The 18,582-nt window shown below is 37.0% G+C and overlaps 1 protein-coding gene across 3 annotated transcripts in view; it reads left to right on the forward strand.

The window, feature by feature from the left end:
• Nucleotides 1-1,814: 1,814 nt before the first annotated feature.
• LOC6034597 (LIM and SH3 domain protein Lasp) overlaps nt 1,815-18,582 on the forward strand; it is a 101,265-nt gene continuing 84,497 nt past the window's right edge. The window contains exon 1 of one of the 3 annotated variants that reach the window (XM_038264218.1): nt 1,815-3,031. In XM_038264218.1, the coding sequence (XP_038120146.1) occupies nt 2,963-3,031 (69 nt within the window). In that variant the 5' untranslated portion in view covers nt 1,815-2,962. The remainder of the gene's footprint in view (nt 3,032-18,582) is intronic. The other 2 variants (XM_038264220.1, XM_038264219.1) reach the window with 2 other exon arrangements.

An 18,582-nucleotide genomic window follows, 5' to 3' on the forward strand; every position in this document is an offset into this window, starting at 1 on the left:
TACTCTAAAATTCAGCTAAACAATTTTTGTTATACCATGGAGACATATCGGCTAAGTGTACGGATTTTTGCTCAGCAAGAGTAGGTTAATGCAATTTGGAACATCATTTTGTACATGTTTTCTTTATCCTTTAATTATTTTTTTCAACATTTCAAATATATTTCTTTATTTTTTCTTTAAACCTTTTGAAGCGATTGTAAAGTTAACTAATTACTTATCCCTCAAAAAAATTGAAAAGTAGAAATAAAAAGTGGTAAAAAAACTGTAACCTTTGAATGTTATATATTTCTTAATTCCATTTAATTGAGGAAATTATTATTTTTGACTGTCGAAATAAATTCTCATTTTTTACGTTTAGTGCCGTGATGTAGACCTGTATGGTAAAAGAAAGTTTGCTATAGAAAAATCATAAAATTTAAATTTACAAAGTTAATACCATCATAGGCCTATAGCCCATGAAATTCCATAACTTTTGACCCATAGAAGTATGGGTATGGGTATCGGAGGCTGTTGCAAAAAGATATTATCAATTTTCAACAGTAATGTGCAAAAGCTATGAGAAAAAGTCAAACAAATCCTGGATGTTTATTTCACATTTTGAAGTGCTTCAAAAAACCTTAAAATTGATGTAGTTTTACGGAAATGCGAACAATAATAAGATTTTTTATGTTTTTTCGACCTCAAACTTCAAAGCCCGTTTTACCCCACTTTCCTTTGTCGTGGAGGGCTCATATTTGGCTTGAGTTCATCTCATCTATAGACAAACAAACGCTGAAAGTTTTACCAAATCGGAGCCGCGCGAACAAACCGAGCAAAATCTACAAAAACAGCATCTTAGTTTCAGATTTCAGTTTTAGTAGGTGTCTTCTTTTTAACGATTCAAAATAATAATTGACGATTAAGGGGTTACATACATGTAGAAAATCACAAAATTTCATATTACAGAAATTTTTTTTAATCCTCTAAAAAGATGATTTTCAATCACTCCTGACAGTTTCATGAAGATATCACATGATCAAAATGAGTAAGAGAAGATTTTAAGGGCAACATTTTGCCGTGCGCAAAGCGGACTGTCAAACTTTCTGAGCGTTTTTCTCGAAACACCTAGTTGATTTACGGGTGCCACGATATCTCGAGATGGGATGGACCAAATTAGCTGAAATTTGGGGTGAAGACTCCCAAGATATATCCCGTGTGCATGACGAAGCCCGATTTAGAAAAAAAAATACAAAAATCAAAAACTGACAATTTTTTATGTGAAAAAAACAAAAATATTTTTATCTTTTTTTAAAATAAGTTTTTTGAAAAACGGCCTTCGTCATGCACACAACGAGACTTCCCAAAAGTTTTGAGCCGATTTGGTCAAAGCAGTGTTGGCACCCGTTTTATGAAACTGCTTACTTCAAAAAGCTATATCTCGGCAATGATACAGTCAAATGTCTTCAAATTTGTTTTGATAATAAATGAAAAAGTATATTTTAATGCCCTGGAAACAGATTTTTAATAAAATTAAGTGTGTGCTTACACCAACCTCTGACTTTTTTGTCGATTTACATGTATGTAACCCCTTAAATTACCATGCATCTCCATCATGGCCTAAGAACTAAATGGAGGCGTCTGGTGTTTCAGTTGCATATCAACTTTATTCAGATTTTTTTTTTTCATTTTTACTTAGTTCTATTTATTTTTTAAAAATATTTTTCTCGTCTTCTCTTTCATTTCAGTGCAACATAACTCACCATCCACATGCTCCACAGGTTCAGTCTATCCCTCGCCCAACATAACCCCGTTCACCACTACCCAGCAGCACGCTTCGTATGAATGAACGTTTCCCATTCACACACAAACATCATCAAATGAATGGACACAACGTGCGGTGCTATGCATGGTCGCGGCAAGAGTCCATTGCACCGTGCTGTAGTGGACGGACACACCGATCGTATCCACTCACACATCGGAACCCCGGCAGTGAACGACTACGGTGCGATGGGATGGGATGGTTGGGTCTCGATTGTAAACAACACCAACATCTGCAACCGAAATACTACTCCACGCGCGTGTTGATGTGCCGTAGTGTGTGGGGTTTTGCTCAGATGGTGTAGACGGTAGACATTCCAGCAAAGCCAGCTCAGCGGACTCCGCTCCAGCGCTAAGCAGCTCAATTGTGTTCGAGCTGTCGTTGCGACCAGAGGCCGTTATATTTGTACGCGCGTTGAGCCTGTTTTTCTTGCGTTTCTTTTTTGCGTTCTACAACGGGTTTTTATGTTGTATTTTGCAACCGTTTTGCAACATCCTGTATGTTTTCGGGCTTTTTAACGAGCGATTTGAGTGCGTGATCAAGTTGAACTCTTTCGGTTGCGTTCGTTCGACGTTTCCGTTTCCCGTGCGAGAGCTGTCCGGAATACTAGCTGCAGGTCTGCACGGACGATCGGATCGTTCCGTTTTGCTGGTTCAAATTGGATAATTGATTAACAGTTGTGTGTGCGCGTTTGCAGGCAAGGTATAACGACGACGACGACGACAACAACACGGTTGTTCGAAGGAGAAACAGCGCTTTCCACAGCACGACTTGGTCGTTTTTGGGCAGTTTGGGTGGCGAATCCGAAATTCAGATTGGCCGTGTCATTGAGCAACTTAACTCGCGCAAGTTAAGTGGAAAAAAGTGGATTACCGAAAGAGAAATTTCTTCGTGAAGAGGCTGCTCTGGTGAAGAAGAGGTGTGTGTTGGTGTGTTGGTGAGGAGAGCGGTAAGGCCAAGAGCCAACAGTGGAAACGTAATCAAGAAAAAGGTGCTGTTTCTGCTTTTGTGAAGGCCTTTTCGAGGTAATTCGCTGTTGTTGTGAGAGTGGAAAAGTTGTGGTGTGTGCGCAAGAATTTACTGCTGCTGCTGGAAGAGATAGAAGGTTAGAGATTTGTGAGCAAGAGAGCCTGGTTCAACGACGACGACGACTAAGCTGTCAAAATGAATAAAGCCTGCGCCCGGTGTCAGAAGGTGGTCTATCCCATCGAGGAGCTCAAATGCTTGGATAAGGTAAGCTTAGAGTGTACTATCTTCTTCAGGTCATATTTTGGGCACCTTCCAGCAAGATTGCTAAACTGTTTAGCTAAGAGAATTGGGTTTCCATTTAGCCCCCCAAACTATTGCGGGGCGAAACGTTGTACAAAAACCAAGATGGCTGGAGGAGAGTAATCTGTTGAATATATGTGGTGGCGGTGGGACAGTGCTGCCAGAATGGGCTTAGCCGGGCGCGGTTCAGCTGGACAGAGGGACGTGACACTCGTTTGATTAAGCTAGCTCGAAATTTGTATTTTTGTAGAGTACAAAGTTTATAGTGTTCATAGTTTTTAGACTACCGTAAACCAGGGTGATATTGATAGGATTTCAATTAATTTTTCAAAAGTATTATTTACGCGGTAAAGGCTTTTCTCATAATTTATATAATTTAAAAACATGTACTGGGCGACCCAGCACAATGTGCATGTTCGTTTTTTTTTTCAAATAGAGCTTTGTTGAATATTGACATTGACTGTGATAATCACTGTGATTCTTACAAATTTCAGCCTAAAAGTCAGCAGATTGAATAAATTACGTCAAATTGATCATTAGTAAGGTTTCGTTTAATGCTTAAGGCCGATGCAAATATTTAAAAAAGTTTTCGTCCCTCGGCCCTGGCCGAGGTCAAGGGGAGGGGGGGGGGGGGAATATAAAAATTTAAATAACAAGCCATAGTCTTCACATTAAAATGAAAAAAGTGTTTTAAAATACACTAATTCAGTTGTTTTGCAATCATTAGTTTTCAAAAAATCTAAGATCTGACAAAAACAAAAATTGAATCGAAAAAAAAAGATTTTGCATCGAAAATTTTCAAAAAATCTTAAGATTTTTTAATAAACCCAAACATGCTAAAAATGTTTTTAAACGCAGGAGAATGTATTTTAATTTGATTTCTGTTGGTGGCACTTGAATTTTCATTGAAATTTTGAAGTTTATTGTAAAAATATTTGTACCAGCCTAATTTAAAAAAAACATAAATGGTTTTTAAAACTTAGTTTTTTAGTTTTTAATAAAATTTATATCAATTTTCGGTTAAGTAAATAACAAGTTTTGAAATTGATCAAAATTCAATAGAAATGTTTTTTTTTCCTTTCATAAAAAATGTCCAGCATATTAAAAAAATCCAAATATACTTAGAATCCTGTTCCACTTAAATTGCCATAAATCTGAAGATATGTTTGATTTCTGTTTCATTAGGGGGAGAGGGGGTAATATGCACCCCCTAAGGGAAAACTGTGATTTCTCAACCATTACAGCATTACTGTGGAAGAATTTTGTTCGATGTCCTAAAACAACTATTATTCTTCGTCATCCATGTGAAAAAAGTCTTAAAAAACCTCAAAATTGTTCGAAAATATCAAATTTCTAAAAACATTTTTGATTCATTTCAAACAACCATGCGGGGCAATATGCACCGCAACATTGGGGCAAAATGCACTACAACAACGGGGCAAAATGCACCACAACATGGGGCAAAATGCACCGGGTAAAATCAGTTTTCACTAGTCACCACTAGATGACACCGCTGTTTTTACTAAGGAGCTTCACAGCGGTGCATTTTGCCCCGACCACGCTTTTTGCAGAAAATTTAATTAAAAATGCATTTTTTGATGTGTTTGGATTCATCTATCTACAGAATAATGAAGATTATGGCAAAAACTATTTACCTCAACACTTACAATATCAATAAATGCTTTTCATATTGTCCAAAAATCAGAATGAAAGTGCAAAGAAAATTAGATGAAAACACAACATTTTAAAGTTTTGCAAATAACTTGAGCTGTTTTTATACTGCGATGCTCAAATTTTTCCAGCATGGTTTAGCAATGTTAAGCTTCCAATTTCTATGATTTTTCCCCGGAAAATTCTTCCAAATACCGAGAAAAGCAGGGGGTGCATTTTGCCCCGGGGGTGCATATTACCCCCTCTCCCCCTAATACCTAAAACTTGTCAGCAAGAAACTAATTTTAGCTGTTTTTAGTGTAAAAATGTCCAAAAGATTGAAAATCGGTCAATCTTCTGTCAATGAAAAAAATCTTGCAATCCGTTAGATGATGAGTAAAGATAAACTTGATTACTGAATTAAACCCTCTAATGTCCAATTATTTTTTCAAAAACTAGAACAAAAGTTTTACGAAAAACTTATTTTTACTTGTTTTATGGATTTCTTTTTAAGTATTTTAGCATTTTCTTGTTTACCGTCTCCTGTTTTTAAAGCCCTTTTTTAATTTTTGCTTGTTTTTCACATTTTCAACAACAGAATGATACCATTATCATTTAAATTGTTGAAAAATGCGTAGAGGCATTATCTGATTACGTAAATTACAAAAAATATTGCATACAGTGCCATCCTAACACGAATTTCTTAAACATTTGTGCACGCCAAAAAACAACGTCAATTTTTAAATTGTTCATTATTGGGTGAAAAAACCGGGATTGTAATGTACTTATTTTCACATACAAAAAATGTTAGTGACAACCAAACTTGACCAGCAAAAAAATATATTTTGTAGAACATTATCAAGGTCACATAAAACAAGGCAGACTTTCAACCCTATTTTTTGTAAATTTTCAAGAGTTCTGCTTTCCAATGCTTTTTAAAAATCAAAAATTGGTTGAAAATGGATTTTTATCGATTTGTGACGATTGTGTGGCGCAAAATTGTTGCTTTGAGCATATAAGACAGTTGCTCCAGTAAATATTACTGTTGTATAAACATGGGTTAACTTTTGTACAAGGGTCCTGATTGCTCCAAAACGACACATTCACTCGCGACCACAAATTGAAAGCGACAAAAAACTGCTCTGACCGTTTCCATACCGTTTTATCGCTTCCACACCAATCGCCACAGAATACTCTCTCTTTGCTCTCTCTCTCACTTCAATCGGGTAGTAAAGCGAATGGTTCAGAGAGACCGATTGTGTTATGTCGCTCAGTCGCTGAGTCGAAATAGTTTGCGATCGGCTTTGTTTTACTCAGTTATTAAACTGCTTAAAATCTATGCTATCAAAAATGTTTTGCAATTTTTTTGATAACACGACTACAAAGACACATTTACAAGCAATTTCTATAATGCCAAATACAAATTTACGGCAAACTGTGGTAGTGCAGGCCAAAAGAGCGCCGAGCTGGTATATTGTTAGATTCTCTCCTCTCTGAACGTATTCGTGTGTGACTCGGGTCTACGGAAGGAGTGGGCAAAGAAAAACACGAAGTATTTGAGTCGCTGGGAGAAGCGATTGAGCAAGTCGCTGGCAGCCTGAGTGTAGTGTACGCTCGCGACTGGTTGTGAACTACAGTCGGCAAAGATTCGCTCGGCGATGAGTGAGTGATTTCTGATCTTTGAACCGAAAATCAGGACCCTTGCTTTTGTAGAACGATAAGTCGCATAAGGTTTCATCCAATCAAAAGTAAACACAAGAAAATAATTTTTTCGAAAATTCAGAGAATCTCTCCGCAGAATCAATTACGATTGTGACAGTTTAATTTATTTTGATAAGATGAATGGTAACGGTTTAGTCAATTGAATAGTCTTCCATTTTTGCTCTAATGGTTTATTTTATGTAAATCTTTTCTGAATATGCTAAATTTGTACCGTAAGGCCTGATCTGATCAAATACTGAATAGCTAAAAAAATAAATAAAAGACATGCATCTCATTCATCCTGCCATGCTTAGAACAGTTATAAATCGTTCCCTTTATATGAAAAAAAAAAAAAACGAAAACAAAAGACTTGCTTCTCATTTCCTCCGCATATCGCCAAAAGTACTATTCTATCTTTTCCGCCAGCACTGGCACTCCAGTCACATTGATGGTGTTTTCGAGTTTTCACTTGTTTGTGGGTGTTGATCGTCCGTACCTGTGTGTGGACTGGGGCTGATGGTGTGAGCCTGTTCCGTCCGCCAATTGCCTTTTACGTGCTAGTGTACGTACGTATTTTCCCCATACACTGTGTTAAACCTTCTGGAGAAGAAACGACGACGATGATGTCACACACTACGGCGCAGAGTGCACTTCTTTTCTCTGGTTAAATCTTTTCCTCAAATTCGAGTTAGGGTTAATATTTTTTTTTGTTTGTCATTGTTAACTAAGATAATGATAGTGATTTTTGGATAAGTATGCAAAAAACACAAAAAAAAATCTTTAAAAAATTGGACAGTTGAGGGTTATTATTTGCTGCCATGGAGCAGTTGTTGTTGCCGGTGTGTGCAACTGAATTGCCTAAACAAAAAACTGCCGGTAGGGCCGGATCCGAAGTCTCGGTATCTTGTGCAAAGAACTCTCTCATGAATCAAAAGGATATAGCGATTATGTTTGTTGTGTTTTGAAAGTCATCCGGGAAGATGCATGCATGCAAACAGCTTTGTCAGCTGAATTGTGCAGTTTAAAGGGAACGACGAACGACGTCTGTCTGCACATGCATTAAAGACTCGGTTGCACAATTTTAAATTCAGTTGAAATTTTGAAACTTTAATAAGATATTTCTTACGGTATATTGAAGCTATCACACGAATGAAGAGATAACAAGATATTCGTATTGCAATGAAGTTAAGTTTAAGAACACTTTACGTACAAATTGTTAAAATTTTGTAGAATTGTAGAAGTTAGACAAGGTAGACTAAGAATCTTTCAAATTCCCAAACTAGCTCATTCCATAGCGATTGCTTACCCCTCGGAAGGTGGTTTAATTTGTTCGGAATGCGGATGGAAGTCGTTACTAATATACACAGTTGAGGCAATCTCGTGGATTCTTCCGACAAGCAGCAGCAGCAGTATTTCGGTTGGCAAACCGCGCCGACCGGTAATGATCGATGTGGGAACCAACAAGGTCTCGCAATTTCGCGCCGTCTGATGACGATATTTGCCGACTTGTGAGTATGGTACCAATCTTGCTACCATAATCAGATTCGGGGCGTTCACTGATGGAAACCGAGTTTGCCAACACACGTCATGTGACGACTAGGTGCGAGATAAGATAAAATTCTGGCACGAAAGTACCTGTTCGTTTGTTGGAAATGGGTTCAGATAATGGAATACCCGATAGCTAGATTCTGAAATATCACTTTTTATCGGCAAAATGTATTTGCGAGGCAATTTTGAGGGTACTCTAGGAACCAAATGAAGATTTTTTCGGCACAAGTTGGATAGTGATACAACGAGTTTTGCTGAGACTCTTAAGCGTATCGAAAATTGACAAAGAAATGTCCAAGTCCAAGTCCAAGTCGAAATGGATCCTGGATTACATCTTCGATACACCCAAAGAAAACCAACCAAACTAATCGCTAATGACTCTGGAAATAGCTGTGTGCCCCCCTCCTTATTGGAGCATCAATTTACATTCCAAACACTGCCCTCCCCCCTCCAGTTAGGGAGAGAAAGAATGTAACGTTCGAACCGCCCAACCAGCCGATTCCAACGATCAATTTGGTGGATCGGGGATCGCACGCCCTCCCTGAAGCCATATGTTCTCCGCGGTGAAAAATCTTCTACTTCCGGACCGCCGCGCCGGCTGCCAGGAATTTCTTCTCCGTCGAATTAAAAGTATGTTTCCATTTTCATTCAAATTTATCTCATTCATGAAGTGTTGCGTGGGGGGAGCAAGGGGAAAAAAATGAAAGATTCTGGGAGGGAGCGACGATCAGATCCGCGAAACAGACATCACGCAGCGGGGGGCGGCATGCCTTAAGAGGGTGCGTGAGTACGCATCGCGAATAGATTAATTGGGGGGAGAAAATAGAAACAGTACTTAGCCGGGTTGAGTACCCTTCCCGGTGCGGGATTATGGAAAAGAGTGAGGTTGAAGCATTCGTGAGGGAAGATTTTGAACTTTTGGAAATTGTCGGGGATTGAAAACCTTTTTTCTCTGTGGAACACAAAAAAATAACGCTAATATGATTCACAGTTGATAAATATTTGATTATTTAAAATGCCGTCATTCTGTATGCATTAACGTTCAAAATTCTTGGAATTGGGATTACATTACAATAGCATGACGTAATATAACTATTCCCAACGATTAGCAATCATACTGTACGTGGTTTTCTATATTTATCGGTGAACATTCTTTATTTTATCGTCGTTTCATCGTTTGTGTGCTTTCTTGTGGCAACGGCCATTTAGTACCTTTATGTTTGATGCTAAATATTTTCAAAACTATGGATGATGGAGTCATACTTTTTAAAGCAACCTATTTTATACTACCGCTTAACAAATGCTTTAAGATTCAACACTATTTAAAATAGTCGCAGCTTTTCATTTTTTAAAATTAGTGCCCATATTTGCCCACTTTTGAAAACATATTTTTGAAAAGCTGAGAAAATTCTCTATGTTTTGTTTTTTTGAACTTTGTTGATACGACCTTTAGTTGCTGAGATATTGCCATGCAAAGGTTTAAAAACAGGAAAATTGATATTTTCTGAGTCTCACCAAAACAACCCACCAATTTACAATGTCAAAATATGAAATATTCGTGAAATTTTCCGATCATTTCGAAAACAATATTTTCCAAATTTTTAAACCAAGACTATCATTTCAAAAGGGCCAAACATTCAATATTACGCATGCCAACTTTTCAATATCAAATGCCAACTTTCCTTTCGACCAATATTTCGATTTTTTGAAAAAATCTGTATTGATTCAAAAATTCCTAACTCGGTCAAAGATTTTTTGCACAACCTGGATATTTCTGAAAAGTTGGCATTTGATGTCCCCTAAAACATATCAAAAAATAAAAAAGTGTTTTTTTTGCATAGCTAATTGATGATTCCAAGAGTTTTGAAAATGAATAAACCTATTTATTCAGGATCAGTGTTTTTTTAATGTGTTTTATTAAATCAAGATATCAAATAAATTGATATTAAATAAACTGGTAAGGAGTGCGAAAGTCAACGTTTGTGGATTAAGTCAAAATGTAGCTTTGCCAAAACCTGTATTTTCTGACCTTGAGAAATTTTTGACAGATTAACAATTCGAACCTGTTATCTCCAGAACGCAAAACAGATTTTATAAATTTATCTAGCTTTGGCAGTCCCGACAGATTCACCACATATTCCAGACCATGACTCGAACCGCGCTGACGTGGTTCATCTCGCTCAAGACCTTCAACCTTGGTGACCAATCCCAGGACAGGGTTTAAGGCTGTGGGTACCACAAGTAACACACAGCGGAGCAAAACTTATCACAGCACGCGACTCCTAGGACAACTACGACGCAGACTTGAGGCCACGAGAAGACGACGACGCTATGACGGTAATCGTCTGCGCGGACGTGTGTCGTAATAAAATTAAAGGTATAGCCAGAGTAGACTCACACTCACACGTCACGTTACGCTGCGCGTACACACACACACATGCTAGGTATTCCGGTTTTTCGGAATCGGATTGTTGTTGATACCGAACTTGGAGAACTGCAGACCTCCTCTGCCGAAGGTACCAAGACCAGAAACTCACCCAACTGGAGCCGCGCAGCGTTCAACTCTGCGCTCCGAAATGGTGTGATGCATGAAAACGAAAGCTGTTTGCAGGAGTTGACTCCAAGTGGCGGAGCCAAGATTGTGGGCCTGCAACGCGTTTATTTTTTGCGTTCCAATGTCCAATTTAGCGGACAGGTTTGGAATCATCTCACCACCTTCGACGTCGTCGTCATCGAGTACGGACTTGGATTGTTGGTGGCATTATGTAGCCCGTGCGCGCAGAGTTTGCATAATCATTCGGAGGACGGGCCCAATCTGCGCTGACAGACCCTCTCCGGTGCATCAAAAGTCCAGCACCAGCAGTGATTGTTGATGATTAACGACCTATACGTAATGCGCGCGCGCACGCCGGATTTCGATGGCAGTTGAGCGTATGAGCATAAGTACGAGGGAAGTTCGGGCGCCACCTCTGACTTTTCTTGTCAACGAATGGCGTTTTTCCTTTCACTTGCGGGAAAAGTTACAAAATGCATGATTTGAACATTACGAAGAGATTAACAACAAAGTCATCATCAGAGAGTAGTAGCAGCCGATTTTGCTGGATTACCAATATCAACGATTTTTTTTTGCTGAACCAGCAAGTTTTTTCGCTAAACCAGCAGCTGCGAAAGTCAACACAAACAACTCGGTTTTGCTGGTATTGCACTATATGTAGCGTTACTTTTTAATTTTTATAAAATATTCAGGAATATTATAAAATAATCAAATGAATTTGATCAATTTCAGTTAATGAAAACTTCAATAAAACCCAAAATGTTGAAATAAAATTGAGCATCCAAAAAATGACCAATCCTCTACAAAACCAGCCGATTTCGACCATTTTTATTTTTTGTATTTTTTGAATTGGCTCAAACTTTGTGGGGGCCTTCCCTATGACCAAAGAAGCCATTTTGCATCATTAGTTTGTCCATATAAATTTCCATACAAATTTGGCAGCTGTTCATACAAAAATGGTACGTAAATATTCGAAAATCTGTAACTTTTGAAGGAATTTTTTGATCAATTTGGTGTCTTCGGCAAAGTTGTAGGTATTGTTGAGGACTATTTAGAAAAAAATAGGTACGCAAAAAAAAAATTTCCCGATTTTTTTATTAACTTTTTTTTCATAAAAACTCAAATTCCCAAAATATGTATTTTTTGATTTTCGAGATTTTTTGATATGTTTTAGGGGACAAAAATCCGCAACTTTTGAGCTATAGAGAAACATGGTCAAAAAATCTGCCGCCGAGTTATGATTTTTTGAAAAACTGGTGATTTTTGGAAAAAATCGAAGTTTCATACATAAAATTTTTTTGACCTCATTTTTTATGCAAAATTGAATTTGCAATCGAAAATTACTTTACAGATTTTTTGATAAAGGGCACCGTTTTCAAGATATAGCCACCGAAAGATTGATTTCAGCGAAATATTTGCAGTTTTTCGATTTTTAAAAATAGTGACCATGAGTGATCATTTCTGAAAATATTTTTTTTGAAAAGTTCAGAAAATTTGCTATAAAATTGTCTAAGAGACATCGAAGATTGGACCTCTGGTTGCTGAGATACAGCGGCTTAAAGAAAAAGAACCAAGAAAATTGATATTTTCTAATTCTCACCCAAACAACCCTCCATTTTCTAATGTCAATATCTCAGCAACTAATGGTCCGATTTTCAATGTTAGTACATGAAACATTCGTGAAATTTTCCGACCTTTTCGAAAAAAATATTTTGAAATTTTTTAAATCAATACTAGCATTTTAAATGGGCATAATATTCAATGTTTGGCCCTTTTAAAATGTTAGTCTTGATTTAATTTTTTTCAAAATATTTTTTTCGAAAAGATCGGAAAATTTCACGAATGTTTCATGTATTAACATTGAAAATTGAACCATTAATTGCTGAGATATCGTCATTAGAAAATCGTGGGCTGTTTGGGTGAGACTTAGAAAACTTCAATTTTCGTGTTTCTTTTTCTTTAAGCCGCTGTATCTCAACAACCAGAGGTCCAATCTTCAATGTCTCTTAGACAATTTTATAGCAAATTTTCTGAACTTTTCAGAAAAAATATTTTTAGAAATGGTCACTCATGGTCACTATTTTTAAAAATCTAAAAACTGCAAATATTTCACTGAAATCAAACTTTCGATGATATATAACTGACCGATTCTTAGCGAAGCTACACCAAAATGTCACATTTTTCAATTTTCAATGTGATTTTTAATATGAAAAAAATCATTTTTATTATGATGCAATAATTGCAATGTGCTTTAAATGCGTTTTCTTACCTTAAAAGCCAAGAATATTGACCAAATGTGGTCTGCAAGTCATTGAACGGGAGAGGAGTTTTTTCATAAATCTGCTCCTTTCGTTGTCCCGTCACGAAAAGAAATGGCTGGCAAAAACTCAAATTTCAACCAATTCTTTCAGTTCAAGGAGCAAAAGATTCGTTTTTTAATTTGTGATAATGTGTAGAAGAGCAAAAGTTTTTAAAAATCAAACTGGCAAAACTGTAGCGATTTTTGTAGTGTGCCTTTTAAAAGTCCAGTTTTACGATGTTGTCCCGTCACGCTACATTTTTATTTCAGGGGAAGCACAGGTACTACATGGTTCATTCTGCATGATATTTCTTTGTAGGAAAATCAATTATCTTTCCAAATATGTAATAACATTGGGGGGTTTCTTCTTTTATTTTGCCACTACAGCCAAAACGCTGAAAAAAACTTGGATTTTTTTTTAAAAGGAGCCGAAGAATCGGTCAACTATATCTTGAAAACGGTGCCCTTTATCAAAAAATCTGTAAAGTAATTTTCGATTGCAAATTCAATTTTGCATAAAAAAAATGAGGTCAAAAAAATTTTATGTATGAAACTTCGATTTTTTCCAAAAATCACCAGTTTTTCAAAAAATCATAACTCGGCGGCAGATTTTTTGACCATGCTCAAAAGTTGCGGATTTTTGTCCCCTAAAACATATCAAAAAATCTCGAAAATCAAAAAATACATATTTTGGGAATTTGAGTTTTTATGAAAAAAAAGTTAATAAAAAAATCGGGAAATTTTTTTTTCCGCGTACCTATTTTTTTCTAAATAGTCCTTAACAATACCTACAACTTTGCCGAAGACACCAAATTGATCAAAAAATTCCTTCAAAAGTTACAGATTTTCGAATATTTACGTACCATTTTTGTATGAACAGCTGCCAAATTTGTATGGAAATTTATATGGACAAACTAATGATGCAAAATGGCTTCTTTGGTCATAGGGAAGGCCCCCACAAAGTTTGAGCCAAATCAAAAAATACAAATAAAATCCATTTCCGGTTTTGGTAGAGAATTGCTCAAATGTAAAAGTTTCCATCAATCTGATCCGTATACTTCAGGCACTTTCGTTTGTTTACTTTACCATCCCAAGAGTGTTGTTTTGAAACAGGAAAAGGCAGCTGTGCGCACAATTTGCAACTGGCAATCCGCGTTCCGTCTGTCCGCGACGATTCATTAAGGCAGTGCAATCAACACCCAAAGAGCAAGTTTCGATCGTTGTTTTTCTTCCCGAGCCCCCATCTACGGATAACACTGGGCGCAACGCAAACCCAAACAATGTGCCCTGAAGATCTGTAATACTCGGTTCGAAGAGTGCAAAAAACGTTGGACGTTCGTTAAGGGGATACCCTACCAATCGCACCAAATGTCGATAATTCGAGACGCTTTCCCCGTCCAGCGCGGCCAACTCTTAAAGTGCCCGCGGAATGTATGTACTCCCCCTCGGCGGCGGCCAATCACGTCTTGCCCTCTTCTTTCTCTCGCGTGGTTGGGCCAGACCCGGAGTTCCACATTTTCCATAATTAAACAATTAAGAAAACATGTGTTTTCATTACTTCACACTTGGTTATGTGTACTTTCCGAGCTTCTTTTGTTCAACTTCTTTTCCTTCTTTTAGTTGCTGACTTTGGCTGTGTCTGAGTGAAATAAATTGTGCGATCTCTCAAGTTTGCAATTTAACACACCATGCGCGTAATTTCATGTTCCCGAAAGTACGTGGTTTTGTTGCGCAACTCCACGACTATTCCTCTCAGCCTGAGCTCATCTCGCGCACTCCAATCGGTTGATGGTTCTGACGACGATACCGAAACACTCATCGTTGCGTCCATCCACTTTAAACACAAACTGCACTGCCTTTATTGTTCACCAACGCACAAAAGCGGCTGTGTTTATACGCGCGGATCACGAGAACCCGCGAGGTGTACACAGATGAAAATTTAGAAAGTTTATTTTTTTTAACTTAACTTCAAAATCAATCCAGAGAACTACATTTTTCTCTTCTTAATTTGTGTTTGAATTTTTAATATTCGTCTATCTGTGCACGATATCATACGTGTTCCTCCCAAGTTATGATGGAGTAAAGTGATTCTTCAACTGCTGGAATTGGAGGCGTTCGTCAGACAGCGGCGACGACGACGATGGGTTATAAATAAAGTGATTCTGTCAGATGAAGTAGGTTGAATTGTTAAAGAATGCGTGCCTTGCTTCCGGTGACGAGAATCGCTGGCTGGCTGAGTTGGAAGGAATAGGTAAATTTTGAGAATGATCTTTGTTGAAAGCAATCGTGAACTTTTTGACATATTTTAAATAGATCTGCGAGACAAAAAAAATAAAATAAAAATAAATATATATAGTTTCATTTGAACTTCAAAATTTAATTTAATTTTGAATTTTGAGCATTTATATGAAACGCAACGCAAAATCGAAAATTTTTATTTTTCCTGTGGAGCTCATTTTGAGCAACTTTTATTCTACGAAAAACTTTACTTCGGGTAATAGGGTAATCGAATCTGAAGAATTCTATACAAATGAAACTCTATTCAATTTTTATGTATTTATTTTAAATCTGGCTGAAACCTTTTCGGTGCCTTCCGTAAACCTGCCACAAAAATTGCATGTAAATTCAAAAATCTGTAAATTTTAATGAAATGAGCCATATCTAAGTTAAAAAAAGCGAAAATATTTTAAATGGTAAAAATTGAACTTTTTTTTTCTAAAAAAAGAACTAAAATGGCTATAACTTGAAAACGGCTCGATCGAATTTTAACCATTTTCTATTTATTTAATAGATTTTATTTATTAGCGATTAAAAAAAAGTCGAAACTTATTTTTTCACCAGCCTTAGCATCGGGTACAGTCATTCCATATATTCGGAAAAGTTTACACATCGGCCAAAGTTAAAATATCATAGAATATCGATAATGAACATATGAAAAACAATGGTTTATAGGACCTTTTCAAAAAATATTCTAGAATTGAACTTGAAGCGTAAGTTACTTAATGAATTGCTTTCACCTTCATGTGAAATCTTCTCTTGTGGTTTTTCAATGTATCGACCGACTGTGATTTTTTACATTTTATATCAATTTTTTAAAGAAAAACATTGACCCTTGAAATCCACCAATTCGGAACACTTTTTTTCTTACGGATGTAAACAAACTTTGGTGCTCTCCAGGAGTACATTTTTAAAAATAAATATAATCACTTTAAAATTGAAATCCTTAATTTGACCTCCTGGACCCACCTTCACGTATATATATATCGACTCAGAATCAAATTCTGAGCAAATGTCTGTGTGTGTGGTGGGATGTTGATCAACAAAATTTGCACTGGACTATCTCGACATTGGCTCAACCGATTTTGTCTGTTTTGGTCTCATTGGATCCGCCTTGGTGTCCCATAAGTCGCTATTGAAAATAATAAAGTTTAGTTTAAAAAAAAGTACTTCAAAAGTCATGCTGAAAAATTATTTTAACAAAAGTCCGGAAGATTGTACAAAGGTTGGTTTTTGTTATACATTTTTAGAAAGGTATTAAAAAGACCTTTCCTACGAGTCCAAAATATTGAAGATCTGACAACTCTATCAAAAGTTATAAGCATTTAAGTGTTATTTATGTACTTTTTGGAGGCCAGATCTCAGATATTTTGATGAAAACTTTGTCCGGATTTATCCTGCTTGCGACCTGTCGTTGGATAGGTAATCAAAAGACCTCTCCAACGAGCTCACGAAATCGGTTGCAAAATGGATTTTTGCCAGCATTTTCAATTCCGGGGTCATATAGACCCCTTAACACCTTTAACGTAAGTTTTTCTTAACATCCCAGGAAGGTTAAAAAAGTTACCTAAAAATGTCTATAACTTGAAAACGGTGCACTTTATCAAAAAATTTCGACCGATATTTCGTTTTTTTTAGAAAATCAGTATTGATTCAAAAATTTATAACTCGGTCAAAGATTTTTTGCACAACCTGGAAATTTCTGAAAAGTTGGCATTTGATGTTCACTAAAACAAATCAAAAAATAAAAAAGTGTTTTTTTGCAAATGAAGTTTTAGTGACAATTAGTTTAACTAAAACACCGTGTATCATTTTTTTCAGTGTAGTCCTTATCCATACCTACAACTTTGCCGAAGACACCAAAATCGATCAAAAAATACCTTCAAAAGATACAGATTTTTGAATTTTCATGCATCATTTTTGTATGGACAGCTGCAAAATTTGTATGTAAAATAATATGGACAAACTAATGATGCAAAATGGCTTCTTTGGGCATACCGAAGGCACCAAAAAAGTTTCAGCCGGATTCAAAAATACAAAAAAAAACGAATGACCGAAATCTGAGAGAAATGCTCAGCAATACCAACACTAAAAATTTGGCCCTCCGTGCCAAGAAAAACCACCGACCAAAAACAAAATAATCCACCAAGCGCCCAAACAATGGTCATCCGGCAAAGACCATTAACGCGGGGTGCGATTTTCTCACAATTAAAATTATGTTGAAGAAAAACAGCCGGTTCGCCGCCTAACCTTGCGCGACTTGCGTGTGTATTGTGCGTTCAGAGCCCTATTTTCTGCGTTTATGGCTATCATGTGAAATGGAGCGCACTTTTTGGCCTTTCAAAGAATTCGGATTATTCCAAGGTTCGGCCGTCAATGTCCGGACCGGTGATGAAAGTGTGCTCGCGCAGAGCTATTAATTTAAATTCAAACTCGCCCCCTCTCGCTCTCCGGAGCTGTGTTGGTCAACAACCCTTCCGGGAGTTGGGCGGACCCGACTGCACTGCAGATCTTCCGTTGACGGGCGAAACTTGAAAAGGCTTGAAAACAATCCGCCAAGATCCGCGTCCCATTGTGTATCAAATGTCATAAAATTGAAGTGCTATCCATCAACTTCACAGCAGCAGCAGCAGCAGTAGCTTCGTCAGCGCTCGAAAGTTTCCGAACAATTGCAGATTCCGCAATAGAAGCGTCGCTCGCTATGGGAGACATTAGTGACGACAGCCCGTCATGTAATAAAACCGCATACATTTCTCTGCTGCTGCTGCTGCTGACACAATCCGGCTATGACGACGCGACGTCCGTCCGCTGCTGGGACGTTGTCGGATTGTAGGTTTTACCTTTCCTGTGTGTTGTTGAGCAGAGCAGTTCTCTTGGAAATCGGTTAACTTAAATCGAAAACGGTGCACTTTACCAAAATTTTACTACTCTTCTTTTCAATTGCAAATTTTATTTTACATAAAAAAATAAACATTCTTTAATTATCTCAAGCGATGGCATTTTATGTCCCTTTAAAAATAACAAAAAAATTAAAAACAATTCAAATTTGTGTTTTTTAAAATCATTTTTGAGTAACAAAAAGTGGATTTTATAAATCTGCAAAAAAAACGTGTTTATTTTTTTTCGGTGTAGTCCTCATCCATACTTTAGCGAAGACATCAAAGCTACATATTTTTGAATTTTCACATACCATTTTTTATAGACATCTTCCAAATTTGTTTGGAAAATGCTCATGTTTTTTTTTTTTTTGGCATACGGAAGGCACCCATTTTTTTCAGCCAGATTAAAAAAAATAAGATGGCTCTGAGGGTTGCTCATATGACTTTGCCAACGGTTTGAAAATAGTAGTTTATGCAACAAGTTGCAAAAAGAGGATTTTTTCAGCACGAGTCGTACATTTATCCAACGAGGTTCACCGAGTTGGATAAATACGACGAGTGCTGAAAAAATCAAGTTTTGCAACGAGTTCCATACAACATTTTTTGC

Source organism: Culex quinquefasciatus, chromosome 3 (genome assembly GCF_015732765.1).
Source record: "Culex quinquefasciatus strain JHB chromosome 3, VPISU_Cqui_1.0_pri_paternal, whole genome shotgun sequence".
In the NCBI taxonomy this organism is placed as follows: Eukaryota; Metazoa; Arthropoda; class Insecta; order Diptera; family Culicidae; genus Culex; species Culex quinquefasciatus.